General features: G+C 29.4%; 3 protein-coding genes and 1 long non-coding RNA gene across 4 annotated transcripts; 2 read left to right on the forward strand and 2 right to left on the reverse strand.

The window, feature by feature from the left end:
* The first annotated feature begins 376 nt into the window (after nucleotides 1–376).
* LOC122515178 (F-box/WD repeat-containing protein 4-like) lies at nucleotides 377–2,394 on the forward strand. Its single transcript, XM_043632415.1, has 7 exons — nucleotides 377–576; nucleotides 721–999; nucleotides 1,073–1,220; nucleotides 1,287–1,450; nucleotides 1,649–1,777; nucleotides 1,842–1,989; nucleotides 2,068–2,394. The coding sequence occupies exons 1-7, from the start codon at nucleotides 377–379 to the stop codon at nucleotides 2,242–2,244; spliced, it is 1,245 nt and encodes a 414-aa protein (XP_043488350.1). The 3' UTR covers nucleotides 2,245–2,394.
* LOC122515177 (cytoplasmic aconitate hydratase-like) lies at nucleotides 2,212–13,486 on the reverse strand. The gene is made up of 15 exons (XM_043632414.1): nucleotides 13,378–13,486; nucleotides 12,749–12,841; nucleotides 12,506–12,672; nucleotides 12,279–12,424; nucleotides 11,801–12,194; nucleotides 11,546–11,717; nucleotides 11,222–11,439; nucleotides 7,769–7,928; nucleotides 7,445–7,665; nucleotides 4,059–4,215; nucleotides 3,738–3,973; nucleotides 3,482–3,618; nucleotides 3,252–3,399; nucleotides 2,995–3,161; nucleotides 2,212–2,895 (listed from the first exon to the last, which is right to left on the reverse strand). The coding sequence occupies exons 1-15, from the start codon at nucleotides 13,382–13,384 to the stop codon at nucleotides 2,643–2,645; spliced, it is 2,676 nt and encodes an 891-aa protein (XP_043488349.1). The 5' UTR covers nucleotides 13,385–13,486; the 3' UTR covers nucleotides 2,212–2,642.
* Nucleotides 4,475–4,910, reverse strand: LOC122515180. Its single transcript, XR_006303226.1, has 2 exons — nucleotides 4,808–4,910; nucleotides 4,475–4,661 (listed from the first exon to the last, which is right to left on the reverse strand). It is a non-coding gene; the product is annotated as an uncharacterized LOC122515180 (long non-coding RNA).
* A 291-nt stretch (nucleotides 13,487–13,777) lies between the features above and the next one.
* On the forward strand, nucleotides 13,778–16,057 carry LOC122515179. The gene is made up of 4 exons (XM_043632417.1): nucleotides 13,778–13,917; nucleotides 13,993–14,379; nucleotides 14,489–14,899; nucleotides 15,510–16,057. Exons 2-4 carry the CDS (start codon nucleotides 14,032–14,034, stop codon nucleotides 15,588–15,590), a joined length of 840 nt encoding a protein of 279 aa, XP_043488352.1. The 5' UTR covers nucleotides 13,778–13,917; nucleotides 13,993–14,031; the 3' UTR covers nucleotides 15,591–16,057.
* The last annotated feature ends 563 nt before the right edge of the window (nucleotides 16,058–16,620 follow it).

A 16,620-nucleotide genomic window follows, 5' to 3' on the forward strand; every position in this document is an offset into this window, starting at 1 on the left:
AGAATTAATAAAACATTATTTTATAATTTGTCTTTACAATATATATTATACTCATTATTTACGTATTATTATATTCATTATTATATTATTAATAATACAATTGACTACGACTAATATATACATCACATGTATTCAAAAAATGTATAAATAAGTTATAATTGGGTTAGTTTCATGATGTTCATCATAAAATAAATTCAAATAATGGGAAAAAAATACAAATAATATTGAAACCATTTAAATAACATTTAATATTTTCCAAATGATCGTTTAAATGTCATAGTTCGAACATCTTAATAATCAGCGTGCATGCAAAGATATATTTATTAAGCACGTTCATACGTACCTATACGGCAAAACGAGTGGTCACGTGACAAAAATGACAAGTGTTTTGCGCTTGGACAGTTTACCGTCCGATGTTCTGATCATAATTTTTAATTATTGCCATGCCTTCGATTTGGTTCGACTCAGTGAAGTTTGTATACGATTTTATTTCCTTATACGCGAAGATACTCTGTGGAAGAGAAGAGGTAATCAAGCCCTCGTGACAAATCAAACCTCAGAACAATTTCGTGAAAGGTTGGTAGGTTAATCATACTAATCTCTTGTATTATTGTAATGAAGATTATCAAGTATTTACATAAATACATATTTGTATTATAGGTCCGATTATATTTTGTTTTCTATTTTATTTATTTATTTATTTTTCTTTTTTATATACAGATGCAATCCATTACTATGCCTCCGTACAAAATGGCATGTCTCCAACAACTGGCAATGCGGACGGTACAAGAAAAAATGTATTTTTTCACAAAAGGCAAAGCTGATGCCTTGGATACAATTAACTGCGGATACATTATGGTGGTCTGGAGGTGATAGACTTTGCGGTTTTAAAAGGGATGAACACTGTAAAGAAACCGTACTTGTTTTTAATGAGAAAGATATTGGAAGCGATATTTGCAAATTTGTTACCAAAGACGAGTATATTTTAACTGGACATAGGTCAAGATTTTGGGATATGTTTGTTTAATTTTGTATAAGAAATATTGTTGTTATATTCGTTTTTTCATTACAGAAACGGTAGTTTGAAATTTTGGACTAAGGCAAAACGAGGCGACAACCATATTTGCTTCAGTATAGACAGAGCGCACTCAACCGATGTAAATGATGTAGATAAAATTGGTTCAATTTTTATATCGGGTTCTGAAGATGGAATAGTAAAAGTAAGCATTGAAAAACTATGTTTTTTTGTGAAAGGAAAACTAAATTAGAAAGTCATACATATTCAGGTTTGGAAATTATCCAGTAAAAGATTCGCATATCCACCATTGGCAAGTATAAACGTGAGAGATAGGATATGGTCTGTCAGAGCTGACCCAACAGGATTAAAATTTGCCGTAGGTTCGTCTGGAAATGGTGAAGGAACACCTTTAAACATATTTGATATGGAATGGTAAGCATAGTTTACATTTTCTATATTAACAATTTACAATAAGATACTTTAATATGATATCGTCATTTTATTATTAATTTTAATAATATAACAACGGAGAAGTTCTATTATCTTTCGAAATATTTAATATTACATTTATACAAATTTTCATCTGCTGTACGAATAATAATTTAACTGTCTCATCAAAGCATATTTTAGTTGCAGTATATCAAATGTATTAAAACTCAATTGGAGACGAGGAGCAGGAATATTAGACATGGTTTGGGATAATGCAAATACTCTTCTTACATGTGGATATGATACTTATATCAGAAAATGGGATTTGAGGTAAATATATATATTCCTTTTATATAGTATGATTAATTTCACTAATCCCTGTTATATTCTATAGAAGTGGAATGTGCGTATCATCATGGAGTGATCCTACAAGTGCAACATTGTATTGTATTTCTTCAGATTACAATTATACTTTAGTTACTGGAACACAGTTTAATTGTAAAGCTGTGTTGTGGGATCAAAGACAGAAGCAATTTGCACAGGTAATTTCTTACCTAACTTAACAATATTTTTACACATATCAAATAATATTTAACTTTTTTGTTGTTGTTTTGTTTTAGATTTACTTCCTGAATTGGCGCAGGTCAAGCCCTGTTTATAGTATTGCTTTTGACAGCTGCCATCTTTACGGTGCCACAGATCAACACTTGACCGAACTCACATTCTCAGGATATGCTTATAACGAAATAAATTATAAAGAAATGTTAACATATGAATTTGTTCATTTAACTTCATGACCATAGTGACAAACAAACAATGAAAAATGTTTAATTATTTGTACAACTTATGTTATATGTATAGCATATGCTCGATTGAAAAAAAACAACAATTTATAATTATCAACAAGACCAATAAAAAATTTTAAGTAAAAGTATGTTTAAATAACATAGATATTTCGCATGTATATACGAATGCGCCACCATGGGTACATAAAACTACTTAATTTCCAAGATACCCTTTCCAACTTTATGACTTCTCTTAACATTGTTATAATATCTTAAAATATAAACAGTTTTATAACCATACCACCTTTAACAATAATATACATCAACAATCATTAAGCATGAGTTAAGTATCTCCTTAAGTAACATTTGTTCATTCAAGTTATATTAATTTAACGCGATTGAAAAACTTATCAGAGCATTTTTCTAATCATATAATTAAGAATACCTCCATGCCGATAATAAGTTAAATCAACTTCTGTATCAAAACGTACAATTACGTCAAATGTTTTGCCTTGATCGGTCGTAACTGTAACATTTTGACCAGGCTGATAATCGTCAGGGAGAATAATATTAAATTTTTCATAACCCGTTAATCCTAAGGATTCAGCATTTTGTCCTGGAAGATATTGTAATGGTATGATACCCATTCCTACAAGATTGGACCTATTGAAATCAAAGAATTCATTAGTTGTACATCAATATATATAATATATATAATAGTTTTTAATTGAATAGATTAAAGATGTTTTATTTCATAATTACCTATGAATTCTTTCGTAAGATTCGGCTATTACCGCTCGTATTCCAAGAAGGTATGGTCCCTTTGCCGCCCAATCTCTGGAAGATCCAGATCCATATTCCTTACCAACTAAGCATATTAGAGGAATATTATCTTTTTTATATTTCTCTGCAGCATCAAATATATCCATCTGAAAAATATATAAATTTAATATATTATCAAAAATTTATATAATAAATAGAATAAATCCATAAAAATAATTATAGGAGACGAGAAAAACCTCTTCGTTAGTTGGAATATAAATTGTTCGTGGTCCAGGTTTACCAATAAATTTATTAAGTAAACGTATATTTGCAAAAGTTCCTCGCACCATAACAGCGTCGTTTCCTCTCCGCGAACCATAAGAATTAAATTCTTTTGGTGTCAATCTAAACATATGATAATTATTATTAGAGAAACAGTTCGTTTTATATATCTTCACTCGAACGAAGAATAATGATCAAAACTTACCCACGACTCGCGAGATATCTTGCTGCTGGAGAATTACGTGCAATACTACCAGCGGGGCTGATATGATCGGTTGTTACAGAATCACCGAGATTCAAAAGTACACGTGCGTTAGTAATAGATTGTATTTTAGGAATTTCCTGAATCAAATAAAAAGAAATATATCATATATAATATCGAATAGAATCGATCGATTCTCGTTCATTCCCATAAAAAGCCAAAAAAGCGAATAATTTCCACGTGTATATATAACACCTACCTTCTGGAGATGATCAAAATATGGTGGATTTTGTATATATGTGGAATTTATATCCCAAGGATATAATTTACCATTGGGAGCTAACAAATTTGCCCAACTGCTGCTACCTTTTTCTATTTTGTCATATACTTCTTTAAACATAGCCGGTATAACATATTTTTGTTCTACGCTTTGGATTTCTGATCTCGTAGGCCATATATCTTGAAGAAATATCGGTGATCCATCCTTCCTGTATCCTATTAAACAATAGATAAAACAAATTTTGTATTATTACGATTACGAGAAATTAATCTCTCATTAATGTGATTATAAATCGCATACCCAAAGATTCTTTTTCAAAATCTATATCCACAGTACCAGCAATAGCATATGCAATAACTAGAAGCGGCGATGCTAAGTAATTTGCTCGTGTATTTGGATGAATTCTACCCTCGAAATTTCGATTTCCGGATAATACACCACAGCATACTAGTTCGTTCTAAAACAACAAAATTATATATAAAATATATAAAATATTATATAAATATTTTAATAATTTGTGTAACAATAAGTACACTACTTTATATCTAAAAATACGTTTATTAAAAATATAGATCTGCCGACCGTCTCGCGAGAAAAACTTTTATCTTTACTAACCAATATTTTACTTTTACTTTTAATATTATTATGTTTTTCGTATGATTCTTTTTGTTATTTATTTTCCTATAACTCTCCTTGCTGCTGTTTCTTTCCTTATATTTTTAACAATTTTAATTTATTGCACGTGAATATTTTCATTCGTTTGCTTATTTAACCGTTTGAGTCCCATTTATGTCGAGAAAATCCTAGACATTCGAGCATTGTGAACAATTGACGGGGCGTTACGGGGATTGCCGAACTCGAGCGCTCAGATTTACTAACCAAGTATTGTACATCACACAGCTCCTTTTAACGTAAATAGTACAGTTTTTACAATAGATAGAATAGTACTATAATAATGCAATAATACATTACAAAATAACAATTTTTATTTTATCTTCTCAATAATTTTGATTGAACAAACTTGAGATATTTATTAATTTCTCACTTACTTTTTGCGTTAATCATTTTAAAATACACAATTATTAATAATGAAAAGAATTAACACTATGACGTCCGGCGACACCACAGTGGTTTAAAACACAAAAGTTGCAATATCACCTGCTACACCCATTTGTGTCCGTTCCGTCTTTTGTCAGAATATTTAAAGAATTTCTGATCGTGTTAACCGACGATAAAGATATCCGAGGACAGATTTCACAGAAAAGAAAGGATATTTACTCAGGTAAGAATGGTTCGGATATTCAAAAGAATCATAAAGGGGCATCACTAGTGTAACCTCCTGAAAAAAGGAGGTTCCTCTGATATTTGGGAATTTTTTTAAAGAAAACTACTGCATGAAATGTTTCAATATTTGAAAGAAATATTTGTGGATTTATAATAAGTACATAATAAAATTTTTGGATAAAAAAATTGAAAATTCAGTAAGTTATTTGCAATCTCCCAAGAGTCCAAAAACAGTACCGAAACTACTGACGAAAATTGGATGATTTTTGGCCTGTTAAAATAATATTTTATATTCGATCGAAAAACTGGAGGTTCTTGGTATGGAGAAACATATATAAAAGAAGCTGCAAAAAGAATCAAATCGATCGGATGATTTGTCTTCAAATTATAACTGCATTAAATTTGAAAAATGTAATTTCACATAGCTAAATACGTAACTTTTAAAACATTACATTTTTATGATAAATTAGCTTTTTTAAAAAATTTATCAAAAGAATAATTCAATTTTGAAAACCTTTTTTTTATAAGTCTGCTATTTTTATTTTTTTTTTAATATGCATATTATTGAATAGTTCATTAGAATAAAGCCTACAGAAAAATAATCTCTATAATTTTTTATTTCAAATGACTACGGAAAGTTGTGTGCTTCTCCGAAACAACTCAACTATTTTTCGGGGGCTCAACTTAGACAGATAAAATTATTGACAAATTAATATAAAATTAATTAAAAAAAACTGGTGTGTGTACTTATGTACGCACGTAGGAAGTTATACTTCTTTGGCGTACCGAAACGAATATAATCTCAAAAATAACTTCAAAAAAATATTGGACTGGAAGTATGAGAACATAAGCAACTAATTATTATTATTTATTTACTTAACAAAAAAAAGAAAGGAAACATATTTTCAATCGATCCACATTAAATATAAGGGAGATATATCGAAATATTTTATGCGTCAACGATCATGGCGCGGTGATACAACTACTTCCCGCTCGATCATTTTAAGTCAAGCAGCGCTGAGTACGATTAGTATTTGGATGGGTAACCCGCTTGAGAAAAAAAGGGGGGAAGAAGAAAAGAAGACAACTTCATGCCGTATACTTGAAATCGCTTGCCGCGCGTCGTAAATATTGACAAACTTTTCATGGTGTCGTTTTCCCAGACGCTCGGAACAAAATCACTCCCCATTACATTTTCCCCAACGCGCCAAAAGAAGTATAACTTCAAAAATTTATTTTGTACATTTCAAGACACCTATAAAAACATGTAAAAATTTCGAAACGATCGCATTTTACTTTCATATTTAAAAAAATTTATGAGAAAACGTCGAAATTTCGACCGTCATACCGGGCTACTACTTCCATTAAAGAACGGCCAATCGTAAGCGAACGCGACTCCGGTGCCTAACGAAAAATCCGACGTAGCGCTGCCGGCGCCGAGCGTAGAAATTTTTACGAATCGCCCGAACATCAAAATGTTAATAATGAAAAGAATTAATAATCAAAGAATACGTCCGATCACTTTACAAACTGCAATAAATATGACGGAGCGATGGAACAAATACGAGAATCACGTTCCCTCCTTACCACATACAAGAAACGCCAGGTGTTTTTCGACATAAAATTAACAAAATTCTTGGGTATTTTCGTATATATATATATTTCCCTATATATATATATATATATTTCCCTATATATATATATATATATATATTTCCCTATATATATATATATATTGTTACGACCCTGTTTCGAGCCGTTCCTGGAAAAAGGATGTGAAGGCCGTTTCCAGGCAACGAGTTGTTGATCGGGAGAACTTGACAGGAGCTCGGGAAGCACGGACGTGTTCGTAATACGGGAAACTGTAGAAAGGGCATTTTAACGGTTGTAAGAGTCCGCTCTGTTAAATAAAGTTCTGTTCTTGTTGTTTTACGTAATCTGTGTTTTGGGCGGGAGCGTTATATTTTTGGAGAACAGAACTTTATTTAACAGAGCGGACTCTTACAACCGTTAAGGCCCTTTCTACAGTTTTCCGTATTACGAACACGTCCGTGCTTCCCGAGCTCCTGTCAAGTTCTCCCGATCAACAACTCGTTGCCTGGAAACGGCCTTCACGTCCTTTTTCCAAGGATGGCTCGAAACAGGATCGTAACAATATATATATATATATATATATATATATATTCCCTATATATATATATATATATAGGGAATGCGCGGTCGCGCTGCTTGAGATTCTTCGACCGTATTTTTTTTCTATAGCATCTGGGACTCAAAGGATTAAAAACCCTTTTGTTATGGATGCCATAACGAAATGGTTAAATCAAGCTATTAGTCATACGTTTTTTCTCAGTTTTTCGTCGACATTGATTTCAATACTTTGATCTAATAAATTGATATACCTTATCGATAGTATTTACTATCACATCTGGAAGAGGACCACTGTTTCCGATACAAGTCATACATCCGTAACCAACGACATCAAAGCCCAATTTTTCTAAATACGGAATGACGCCGCTTTCTTGAAGATAATATGTAACTACACCAGATCCAGGTGATAGAGATGTCTTTATATACGGCGCAACCGATAATCCAGCTTCAACGGCTTTTCTAGCCAAAAGACCTAGAATATCGTCATATAATATATATATATTTTAAATTCTTAAAAATTAAAAAAAAGAGAAAAAAATGATAAAATATTACTAGAGATATATTTTATTTTTTACCTGCTCCTAACATGACACTAGGATTACTAGTATTTGTACAACTGGTAATCGCTGCAATAACTACCGAACCGTGCCGCAATTTATAATCTTTTCCTTCATACTCGAACATTCCAACATTGTCCAACTTGGCCGGGCTTAAACCATATCCTTTAAATCCTACCTAAAAAAATAGAATTATTATTCTTTTTCTTTATTTGCCAATAATTATGAATTTCTTACAAATATAATTTTATTGTTGTAAAGCATATAAATTTTTATTTTTCTATATAACACGGAATGAAATAATATTATAGAAAGTTTTATTATAGAAGAATAGAATATTTTCAACGTTTCTATGATTTCTAAAATACGATATTAATGTATGTATAAATTTTTGATGACTATTTTATTACAAACGACATTAGGCAAAATTATTAAAAAATTGTTATAACGATCACGGATTAGAAAGTATAAAATCTGTAAGGTTTTTGTTATTTCCTTAGGAAATATAACGTATAAAATTAAATAATGGAAAAATAGACGATGGAAAATTCCATCAGAAATGTAGAATAGATTCCTAAGAAATAACTTTCTTTTTTATCCTTAAGGGGTCTACATGTTGCTACCTAACAAGAAACCTTTCTGTGATCCTAAAAGAAACGTTTTAAAAAATTGTTCAAGAATTCTAAGGCCACATCTATTCTTTTGATTTGAGCCAAGCTCACCGTTTGACCATTCCATATTCAAACGCATTTTTAAAGGAGGAGACTTGTCGTATCATCACTCGCAGAGAGAAGAAGAAGCAATAACTTTTACAAACAAAATCTACGAAATCTTAAATCGTTAAATGTTAATAACGAAAATGTTGTATCTAAAATTATTTTAAAAAATGACAAATTTCTAAACACCCCATAGACAACAGATTTAAGTTTTATAATTTCTAGAAGATTCGTTAAAGGGGGGAAAAAGAGATAATAGAAATGATCTGATCGATGTTTATTAAAATCTATTCGTACACGCACGAAACGTGAAGAACGAATACGATAAATCATTCGAAATGAAAAATGTAAACTGTGCAAAACGGAAAAATAAAAAAAGTTTACATCAGCGATTTCTATGTGGTCGAGGAAACAATTTTAAAACTCAACGATTAACGTAAAAAATTCGAAAGTTCGAAAATATTTGGGGCCTGCCTAAAAAAAATATTTCTTGGGACTTAAGGAGAGGTAGAAGGATTTGGGGGAAGAAGTTAGGGAAGGAACCTGGGGAAGGAGGCTCGAGGGGAAGGAAGTTAAAAGAGAAATTTAAGGGAAGAAGTGGGAAAAAAAAAAGGAGGGGAGGTTGAAGTCTATAAATTTCGAAGTTGCAGCTCCAACCACCAGTATACGGACGGACATCCTTACTACCTGTAATATAAGTAAGTATCTAATTTTACAATTATACGTTTAACATTTATCATCTTCTACATCTAACTTATAATATTTTTCTTGAATATTTCGACTTTTATAAAATCGATGAATTTATTTAATAAGAGAAATAAAATTATTTAATAAGATTATTTGAAAAATTCGATAAGTTTGTGAATTATATTTAACCCTTTGAGTGCTATAGGCGCACATATGCGTCCAGTGAAAATCTATCGATATAGACTATGGATGCAAATACGCGATGGGCAAAAATTACCAGTATACTACGGTCAAATGTATATATTCGGTAACTGTTTCTATTGTCCAACATTCAGCTCAGTATTCTGTCCTCGGTGAACGTCAGCGCCAGCTATATAGGTCTCGAGCATTTCAGCACCAAAGGGTTAACAAAGAAATTTCTTTGCAAGTGTTGTGTTGTGCTACGACATTGTAAATATGAGACCAAGAAGATTTGAACAAAACGAAAACATAAGAGATATTACTGTTAGACGAATTCGATTCCGGTGAAAATATTTTGGAAATATTTCACCGAAATAATTCGTCTGATATTTATCCCTATTGCAAAACAACGATGTTTAATTAAAATATTCTATACGATACAAATTAATCGGCTTGTTGTGGAAGACGAGTAGAAGTTCTAGTCACAAGTTCATATTAATCTGTGACTAGATTTCTACTCTCGATCCACTGGAAGCAATAACGTTAAGAGTGATTATATTGTACAGATTACACGTAAAAGTCTTATTTATTTTTATCCGGTAATGATTTCCTTATGGTAAATTTAAACTCATAAGGAAATCATTGCCAGAAAAAAATATATAAGACATAATACCATAAATACCGAATTAAAAAGAAGCAAGTTCCAAGGTTCGTTAATTTAACATTATTTGATCTTCTGGTCCTACTTCTGTGATAAGTTTTTTATATCATATCACAGGATTAGAACCTAGCTCAAGTAATAGTTCAAAATCAAGATATATATTCAACGAAATATGTATAACGCAACATCGACTAACTCCGTACAGAAGAAAAGTGAGAAATTCTAACATTCGTTAATTTCAAATGATTTGGTCCAAGAGGAGTATTGCTGTGATTAATTTATTTTAAAATCATCACAATTTTACTCCTCATTGACCTTTTCATATAATCTTCCATTGGAATGTTCAGTATTTTAAATACAAATAATCTATAACAAATGAAATTTTGTATCATCTGGGAATTATGCAAATGTTTGTAAATTATATTCATGTATGATATAAAACAAATATAATCCTGTTAGGCGATTACAGAAGAAAAGTGAGAAATTCTAACATTCGTTAATTTCAAATGATTTGGTCCAAGAGGAGTATTGCTGTGATTAATTTATTTTAAAATTATCACAATTTTACTCCTCATTGACCTTTTCATATAATCTTCCATTGGAATGTTCAGTATTTTAAATACAAATAATCTATAACAAATGAAATTTTGTATCGTCTGGGAATTATGCAAATGTTTGTAAATTATATTCATGTATGATATAAAACAAATATAATCCTGTTAGGCGATTACAGAAGAAAAGTGAGAAATTCTAACATTCGTTAATTTCAAATGATTTGGTCCAAGAGGAGTATTGCTGTGATTAATTTATTTTAAAATTATCACAATTTTACTCCTCATTGACCTTTTCATATAATCTTCCATTGGAATGTTCAGTATTTTAAATACAAATAATCTATAACAAATGAAATTTTGTATCGTCTGGGAATTATGCAAATGTTTGTAAATTATATTCATGTATGATATAAAACAAATATAATCCTGTTAGGCGATATTAATTAACCGTCACTGGATGATATTTGTTCTTTATCATATAATATTTTCTACTGAGAGAATATCTACGTAATATAACTATACTCATTGTTAAATGTATTTGCCGAATGTACACCTTGGACAAATTATAGAAATAAAAAAAAGAAAAAAAAGAAAAATAAAAAAAAAAAAAAAATAAAAATAAAAATATTATTTATATTTAATAAGAATAAATCCTCACATTGTGTAATCTTACCTTATTGGAAAGACATTTTTTAAAATCTTCCTTCATATCAGATACAGAAACTCGGTCGTGAGGTCTTTTTGGGCCGCTAACGCTGGAAACTACGGTATTCAAATCCAAACTAATAACTTCAGAGTATATAGGATCTTGCTGCTCGTCTTCGTAATTTCTTAACATATGTAAAGCGCTCAGATATTTCTCAATTTTCGCAATATGTTCTTCTGATCGATCTACAAATAAAAAATTATAAATAATTCTTTTTCATTATCTTAACTCTCTTAAGATTTTAACGGAAAAATACAAAAAGATATCTTATTAATTATTTCAACGTCTTACTAGTTTGTCTGAGATATGCCAAGCTCTGTTTATCCACGGCAAAAAATCCAACGGTAGCTCCGTACTCGGGACACATATTTGAAATCGTCGCACGATCAGCTATACTTAATTGAGATACACCAGAGCCAAAGAATTCAACAAACTTTCCAACGACTCCTACTTGGCGAAGATTCTGTAAATAAATATAACAATTTTATAAATAAACAAATTGTCTCTATCAAAAAAACTAGTAATGCATTAAAATTATATACGAACCTTAGTAATAGTAAGTACCAAATCTGTTGATGTTGCGTATTGATTTAAAACGCCTTCTAACTTGTAACCAACAACTTTAGGTATTAACATAGACATTGCTTGACCTAACATAACAGCTTCTGCTTCTATTCCTCCAACACCCCACCCAAGAACACCAAGACCATTAATCATAGTCGTGTGTGAATCTGTTCCAACCACACTATCATGGTAAAGAAGATCGTTGTTATCAAACACCACCCTGGCTAAATATTCTAAATTCACTTGATGCACGATACCGCTTCCTGGTGGTACTATTAACATATTTTCAAATGCCTTAGCTCCCCATTTTAGAAACATAAAACGTTCCTTGTTCCTCTCGAATTCCATCTCTTCATTTTTTTTTAATGCATCCGAGCTACAAACAAATATTGAAATATTTTATTTCAACGAAATAATTATCGCGTTAAAATTGATAATAATTATTGACAAAAGTAATTACCTTCTAATAAAATCAACTTGTATAGAGTGATCAATCACGAGATCTGAAGGACAAATTGGATTTATTTTGTCAGGATTACCGCCCAATTTTTTCACGGCATCTCTCATAGCAGCGAAATCTACGACTGCTGGAACTCCAGTAAAATCCTATTTAACGTTTAATACGAATAATTAATAGGACTAACTTTCATTTTTCTAATATACTCGTCAATGAATTTCAATACGTACTTGTAAAATGACTCTAGACGGTTTGAATGCTATTTCAACTCCTTCAGGAATCGTTTGATTGATCTCCCAGTCAATGAGTTTTTCTACATCGTTAGTTTTCACTTGAAATCCATCGCAATTTCTGACAGTGCTTTCTAATAAAACTCTTATCGAGAATGGTAGCCTGTCTAATGAAAAAAAAAAAAAAAAACGAATTAATAGAAAGAATGTTGTTAACTAATTGTAAAATAATATTATAAATACCATATTTTTCTCCAAATTGAGTGACATCATAATAACGATATTGTTTTGAACCATATTCTAAAGTTTTCAATAAGTGCTTATAAGAATTGTCACCTGGAAGAAAAAAATTATATTTCAATTATTATAATTATAAAAATACATATATATAAAATAAATAATAATTATAATATTAAATTATATATAATATTATATATTCCTTCTGTAATTTTTTTTTTCTTTCTAATATAATACTAAAATAAAATTCGAAATATATTCAATTATGATAACCAAAACGCAATTCATATATATGTATATACAAAAAAAAATTCTTATTAATTCATAATATGCAAATTTATTATAAAATATTACAGAAAAAACGTTTGTAAATAATTAAATAACGCATTGCATTGACATAAAACGATTATTAATTTGAAATAAAATAGAAACAAGTGCATAACGCGCGCTCCTAATTTCATTCAAAAGAAATACATTTAAATGTACAATTAAAATGATTAGTTTTGTTATGACAGCTAACTCGAGTGTACCTTTAAATAATATCAATGAATAATTCTTAATAAATAAACAAAAGAAAATATAAAAAACAATAAAAAAATAAAACTAATAGAGGAAGGTAAAATTTGTCAGCTTACCGGCCATGATCGTTGTTGCTTCAGTCACGTCGCGTCTTGTGTAGCAACGTAATCGTGATTTTCTGACAGGAGTAAAAAAAATTAATTGTCAATGGCATTGCATACACACCCAAATGCAACCATTGATAACACGTTCTCCATCTGGAGGGAAAATAATAAAATAAATGCAGTTTAAAACCAAAATCTTACTGAAGGTATTAGATATTTTGATAGATTACTATTTAATCTGAATGTAAGATAAAATTATATTCAAATGACTTTATTACATTAATTTATATACTAATATATTAGTTCATTTTTTAAATAATTAATGTATGTTGATAACAATGAAAACCAATGAGCGATAAGATATATGAGACACTGATTTTATATATATATATATTAATTTTAGTTCTTTGTAGTTTTCTACAGTTTTCTGAAATGAAAGAAATCCCCTACTTCTTGAAATGAGATAATAATCTTTAAAGTCCTTCGTAACTTTATCAGATTATAATTTTAATATTCTTTTGCTTTAGTGTTTTTTTGTTTGTGTATACCAAGGTAGAATATATTTTAATTATTATAATTTGTTTATAAACTTTAATTAATATATCAAGTTTGTTTATAAACTGTAAGGTATAAAATTAGATCATTTGTAAGTAAAAGTATTACATTATGGAAAACCATATCCGGCCACCTCAACCTTTAAGCAATAATTCGCCAAGAACATGGATCATTTGGAAAGAAGAATTTCTTATTTTCATGAGATTGCTTGGTCATATGGCACGATCAGAATACTACAAAGCTAATCTTTTTAAAAATTTAGTTGGGTCGGTAGGTATAGAAATAATAAATAAATTATCCTTCGATCGTCCCGAAGACAGAGACAATTTGGATATATTATTGAAAAAAATAGATGACTATCATAATCCTCCACGAAAAGAAATAGAAAAACGATATCAATTTTTTAACAGTTCTATGAATCCAAATGAAACGATAGAAAATTATATACAAAGTTTAAAGGTATGATATATTTCTATCCAATTTTTTTATTTACATTTGTTATTATACTATTAATCTCGATGATACTATTTAACTCCACTTTAATGGGTTTTTCTTTTTTTCTTTTTAGGAAAAAGCGAAAATTTGTGAATTTGGTAATTTGGCAAATAGTTTAATAATAGACGTTATTATTCTTCATGCTGATAAAGTATTACGTAAAAAATATCTGCAGGAAGATAATCTTAATTATGACAAAATTATAGAAATTTATAAAAATCATAAAATTTCTATTTTGGAAAGTAATTCTGCAAATGCCAATGTTCAAAACAAACAAAAATCTAAATCAAATGTAAAACCGAAAGAAAAAGAGAATCCTAATCCTCAACAAAAGAAAATAAGTTGTTCGAGATGTAAAACTACGCACGAATATAGACAATGTCCAGCTTGGAATAATAAGTGTAAAACTTGTGGCGAGATGCATCATTTTGAAGGGTGTTGCAAAAATCTCTCTAATCAAAATAAATCTTTGAATAAAAGTATGGTAAGTTGTTTATTTTTAAAAGCAAATAAAAATACAATAGTAAAGATTACATTTTTGTTATAAATTTTTTTACTTTTATGTAATACAGTAAAACCTCTTTTTGTGCGGTGGATAGGGACCGCATAAAAGAAATCGTACAAAAAAATATTCGGTAATTTTATAAATACTTACATATTATAAACAACTTTGTACGATATGCTACCTAATTTTTTTTTATGCGGTGGATAGGGACCGCATAAAAAAAGTCGCACTTAGAAAATACATCAATTATTTGCGAAATATAGATGTGAAAATGCTTTCAATCAAATTAAATAATTGTTAGGAGATTGTTTAAATCAGATGAACAGCGTCGCGAAGTCCGGATACATCGTCGTCAAGGAGACCATGTAATCAGAGTTCGTCCACACATGTATATGACATTGAAAGAAAACATAAAACTGGTAGCAACGCTGCTGAGATTTAGATACCGCATAAAAATAAATCGCACAAAACAAATCGCACAAAAATAAAATCGTATAAAAAAGGACCGCACAAAAAGAGGTCTTACTGTATATTTTGTTTGGTATTGTATATATTTTTTCCTTTGTTTGTTTTCTTTTTTTCATTGTAGAATAATCTGACAATGAGTAAAAATAAAGGACAATCGGTAAATGAAACTAAAGTATTGAACAATTTTCCAAAGCATTTATAAAAGGCAATATTTCAATGTGCAATAATTTTAATGAAACAGATTATATGCAAAAATATATAATAATGTTTAAATAATTGTATGTATTATATAATTGATAAATGTATTTTTAAGATAGTATTTGCGTTTGAATATTGTAAGCACTTTATGTTAATATATTTTGGATTTAAATGAAAAGTATATACGTGATAAAGAAGGGAATAGGTCACATAATAAACGTTTTTTTACAATTAATATACAATAATTATTGATATATTATGCATTGTAGCAAACATTAAACAAATAACATTTGAATCAAATATAATATATAAAGTAACTTTAATATTGGTCCCTAAATAAAAGTCCTCTTTAATAAAGAGCACTGTTAAAAATCAAATGGCACTATCTACATTTGTATTAATATGTTAAAACACAGTAAATGAGGTTTCTGTAACAACTTGCATGAAATAAACATTTTCTTATTTGTATAACTATTTGCCTTAAATCATTTTTCGTTTCTTATGTATATCTTGTCTTTTATATCTTAAAACTTGTATAGGATAATTAAATGACATAACAATTTCTATTTATTTGATATAATCTATAAATTTAAATAAATAAAGCAATAATTGTCTTTGGTATGAAACCTAATGAATGAGTGTAGAAACGTTTAACTTATACATGAACTCATAAATGCTAAAAAAATAAAGAAAAATATAAAATAAAATAGCTTAAATAAAAGATAATATATAATAAGCATATGGCATTGTGGTATAACATGTTTATGTGATATGTACTATTCTTGAATGTTCCATGCTTTTTATGCTTTTTTCTCTATTTTGTTTGATTTGCAAAAAAATGTATTTTTATTGTTTTTCTTTTTCACGAACGTATCAGCAAATGTTTAAATGTTAATTGGCACTAAATTCTTAAGGAAGATTCATGTTCATGAATTTACGAAGGACGGTTCCTATCAAATTACAACGATGATAATATTATTTTAAATTAGAACTAGAAACTTTGTTGTATGTTTAAAATTATCAGTGTTTCACTA

The sequence above is a fragment of the Polistes fuscatus genome, unplaced genomic scaffold, assembly GCF_010416935.1.
Source record: "Polistes fuscatus isolate 324 unplaced genomic scaffold, CU_Pfus_HIC Scaffold17, whole genome shotgun sequence".
Classification (NCBI taxonomy): Eukaryota; Metazoa; Arthropoda; class Insecta; order Hymenoptera; family Vespidae; genus Polistes; species Polistes fuscatus.

Coding starts and splice junctions, on each gene's coding strand:
- LOC122515178 (XM_043632415.1), top strand. CDS start 377: ATGACAAGTGTTTTGCGCTTGGACAGTTTACCGTCCGATGTTCTGATC. Junction 577..720: donor TCAGAACAATTTCGTGAAAG/GTTGGTAGGTTA, acceptor TTTTATATACAG/ATGCAATCCATTACTATGCC. Junction 1,990..2,067: donor GACAGAAGCAATTTGCACAG/GTAATTTCTTAC, acceptor GTTTTGTTTTAG/ATTTACTTCCTGAATTGGCG.
- LOC122515177 (XM_043632414.1), bottom strand. Junction 12,673..12,748: donor TCAATTTGGAGAAAAATATG/GTATTTATAATA, acceptor TTTTTTCATTAG/ACAGGCTACCATTCTCGATA. Junction 7,666..7,768: donor TAGTGTCATGTTAGGAGCAG/GTAAAAAATAAA, acceptor ACGATATTCTAG/GTCTTTTGGCTAGAAAAGCC.
- LOC122515179 (XM_043632417.1), top strand. CDS start 14,032: ATGGAAAACCATATCCGGCCACCTCAACCTTTAAGCAATAATTCGCCA. Junction 14,380..14,488: donor ATTATATACAAAGTTTAAAG/GTATGATATATT, acceptor TTTTCTTTTTAG/GAAAAAGCGAAAATTTGTGA. Junction 14,900..15,509: donor AATCTTTGAATAAAAGTATG/GTAAGTTGTTTA, acceptor TTTTCATTGTAG/AATAATCTGACAATGAGTAA.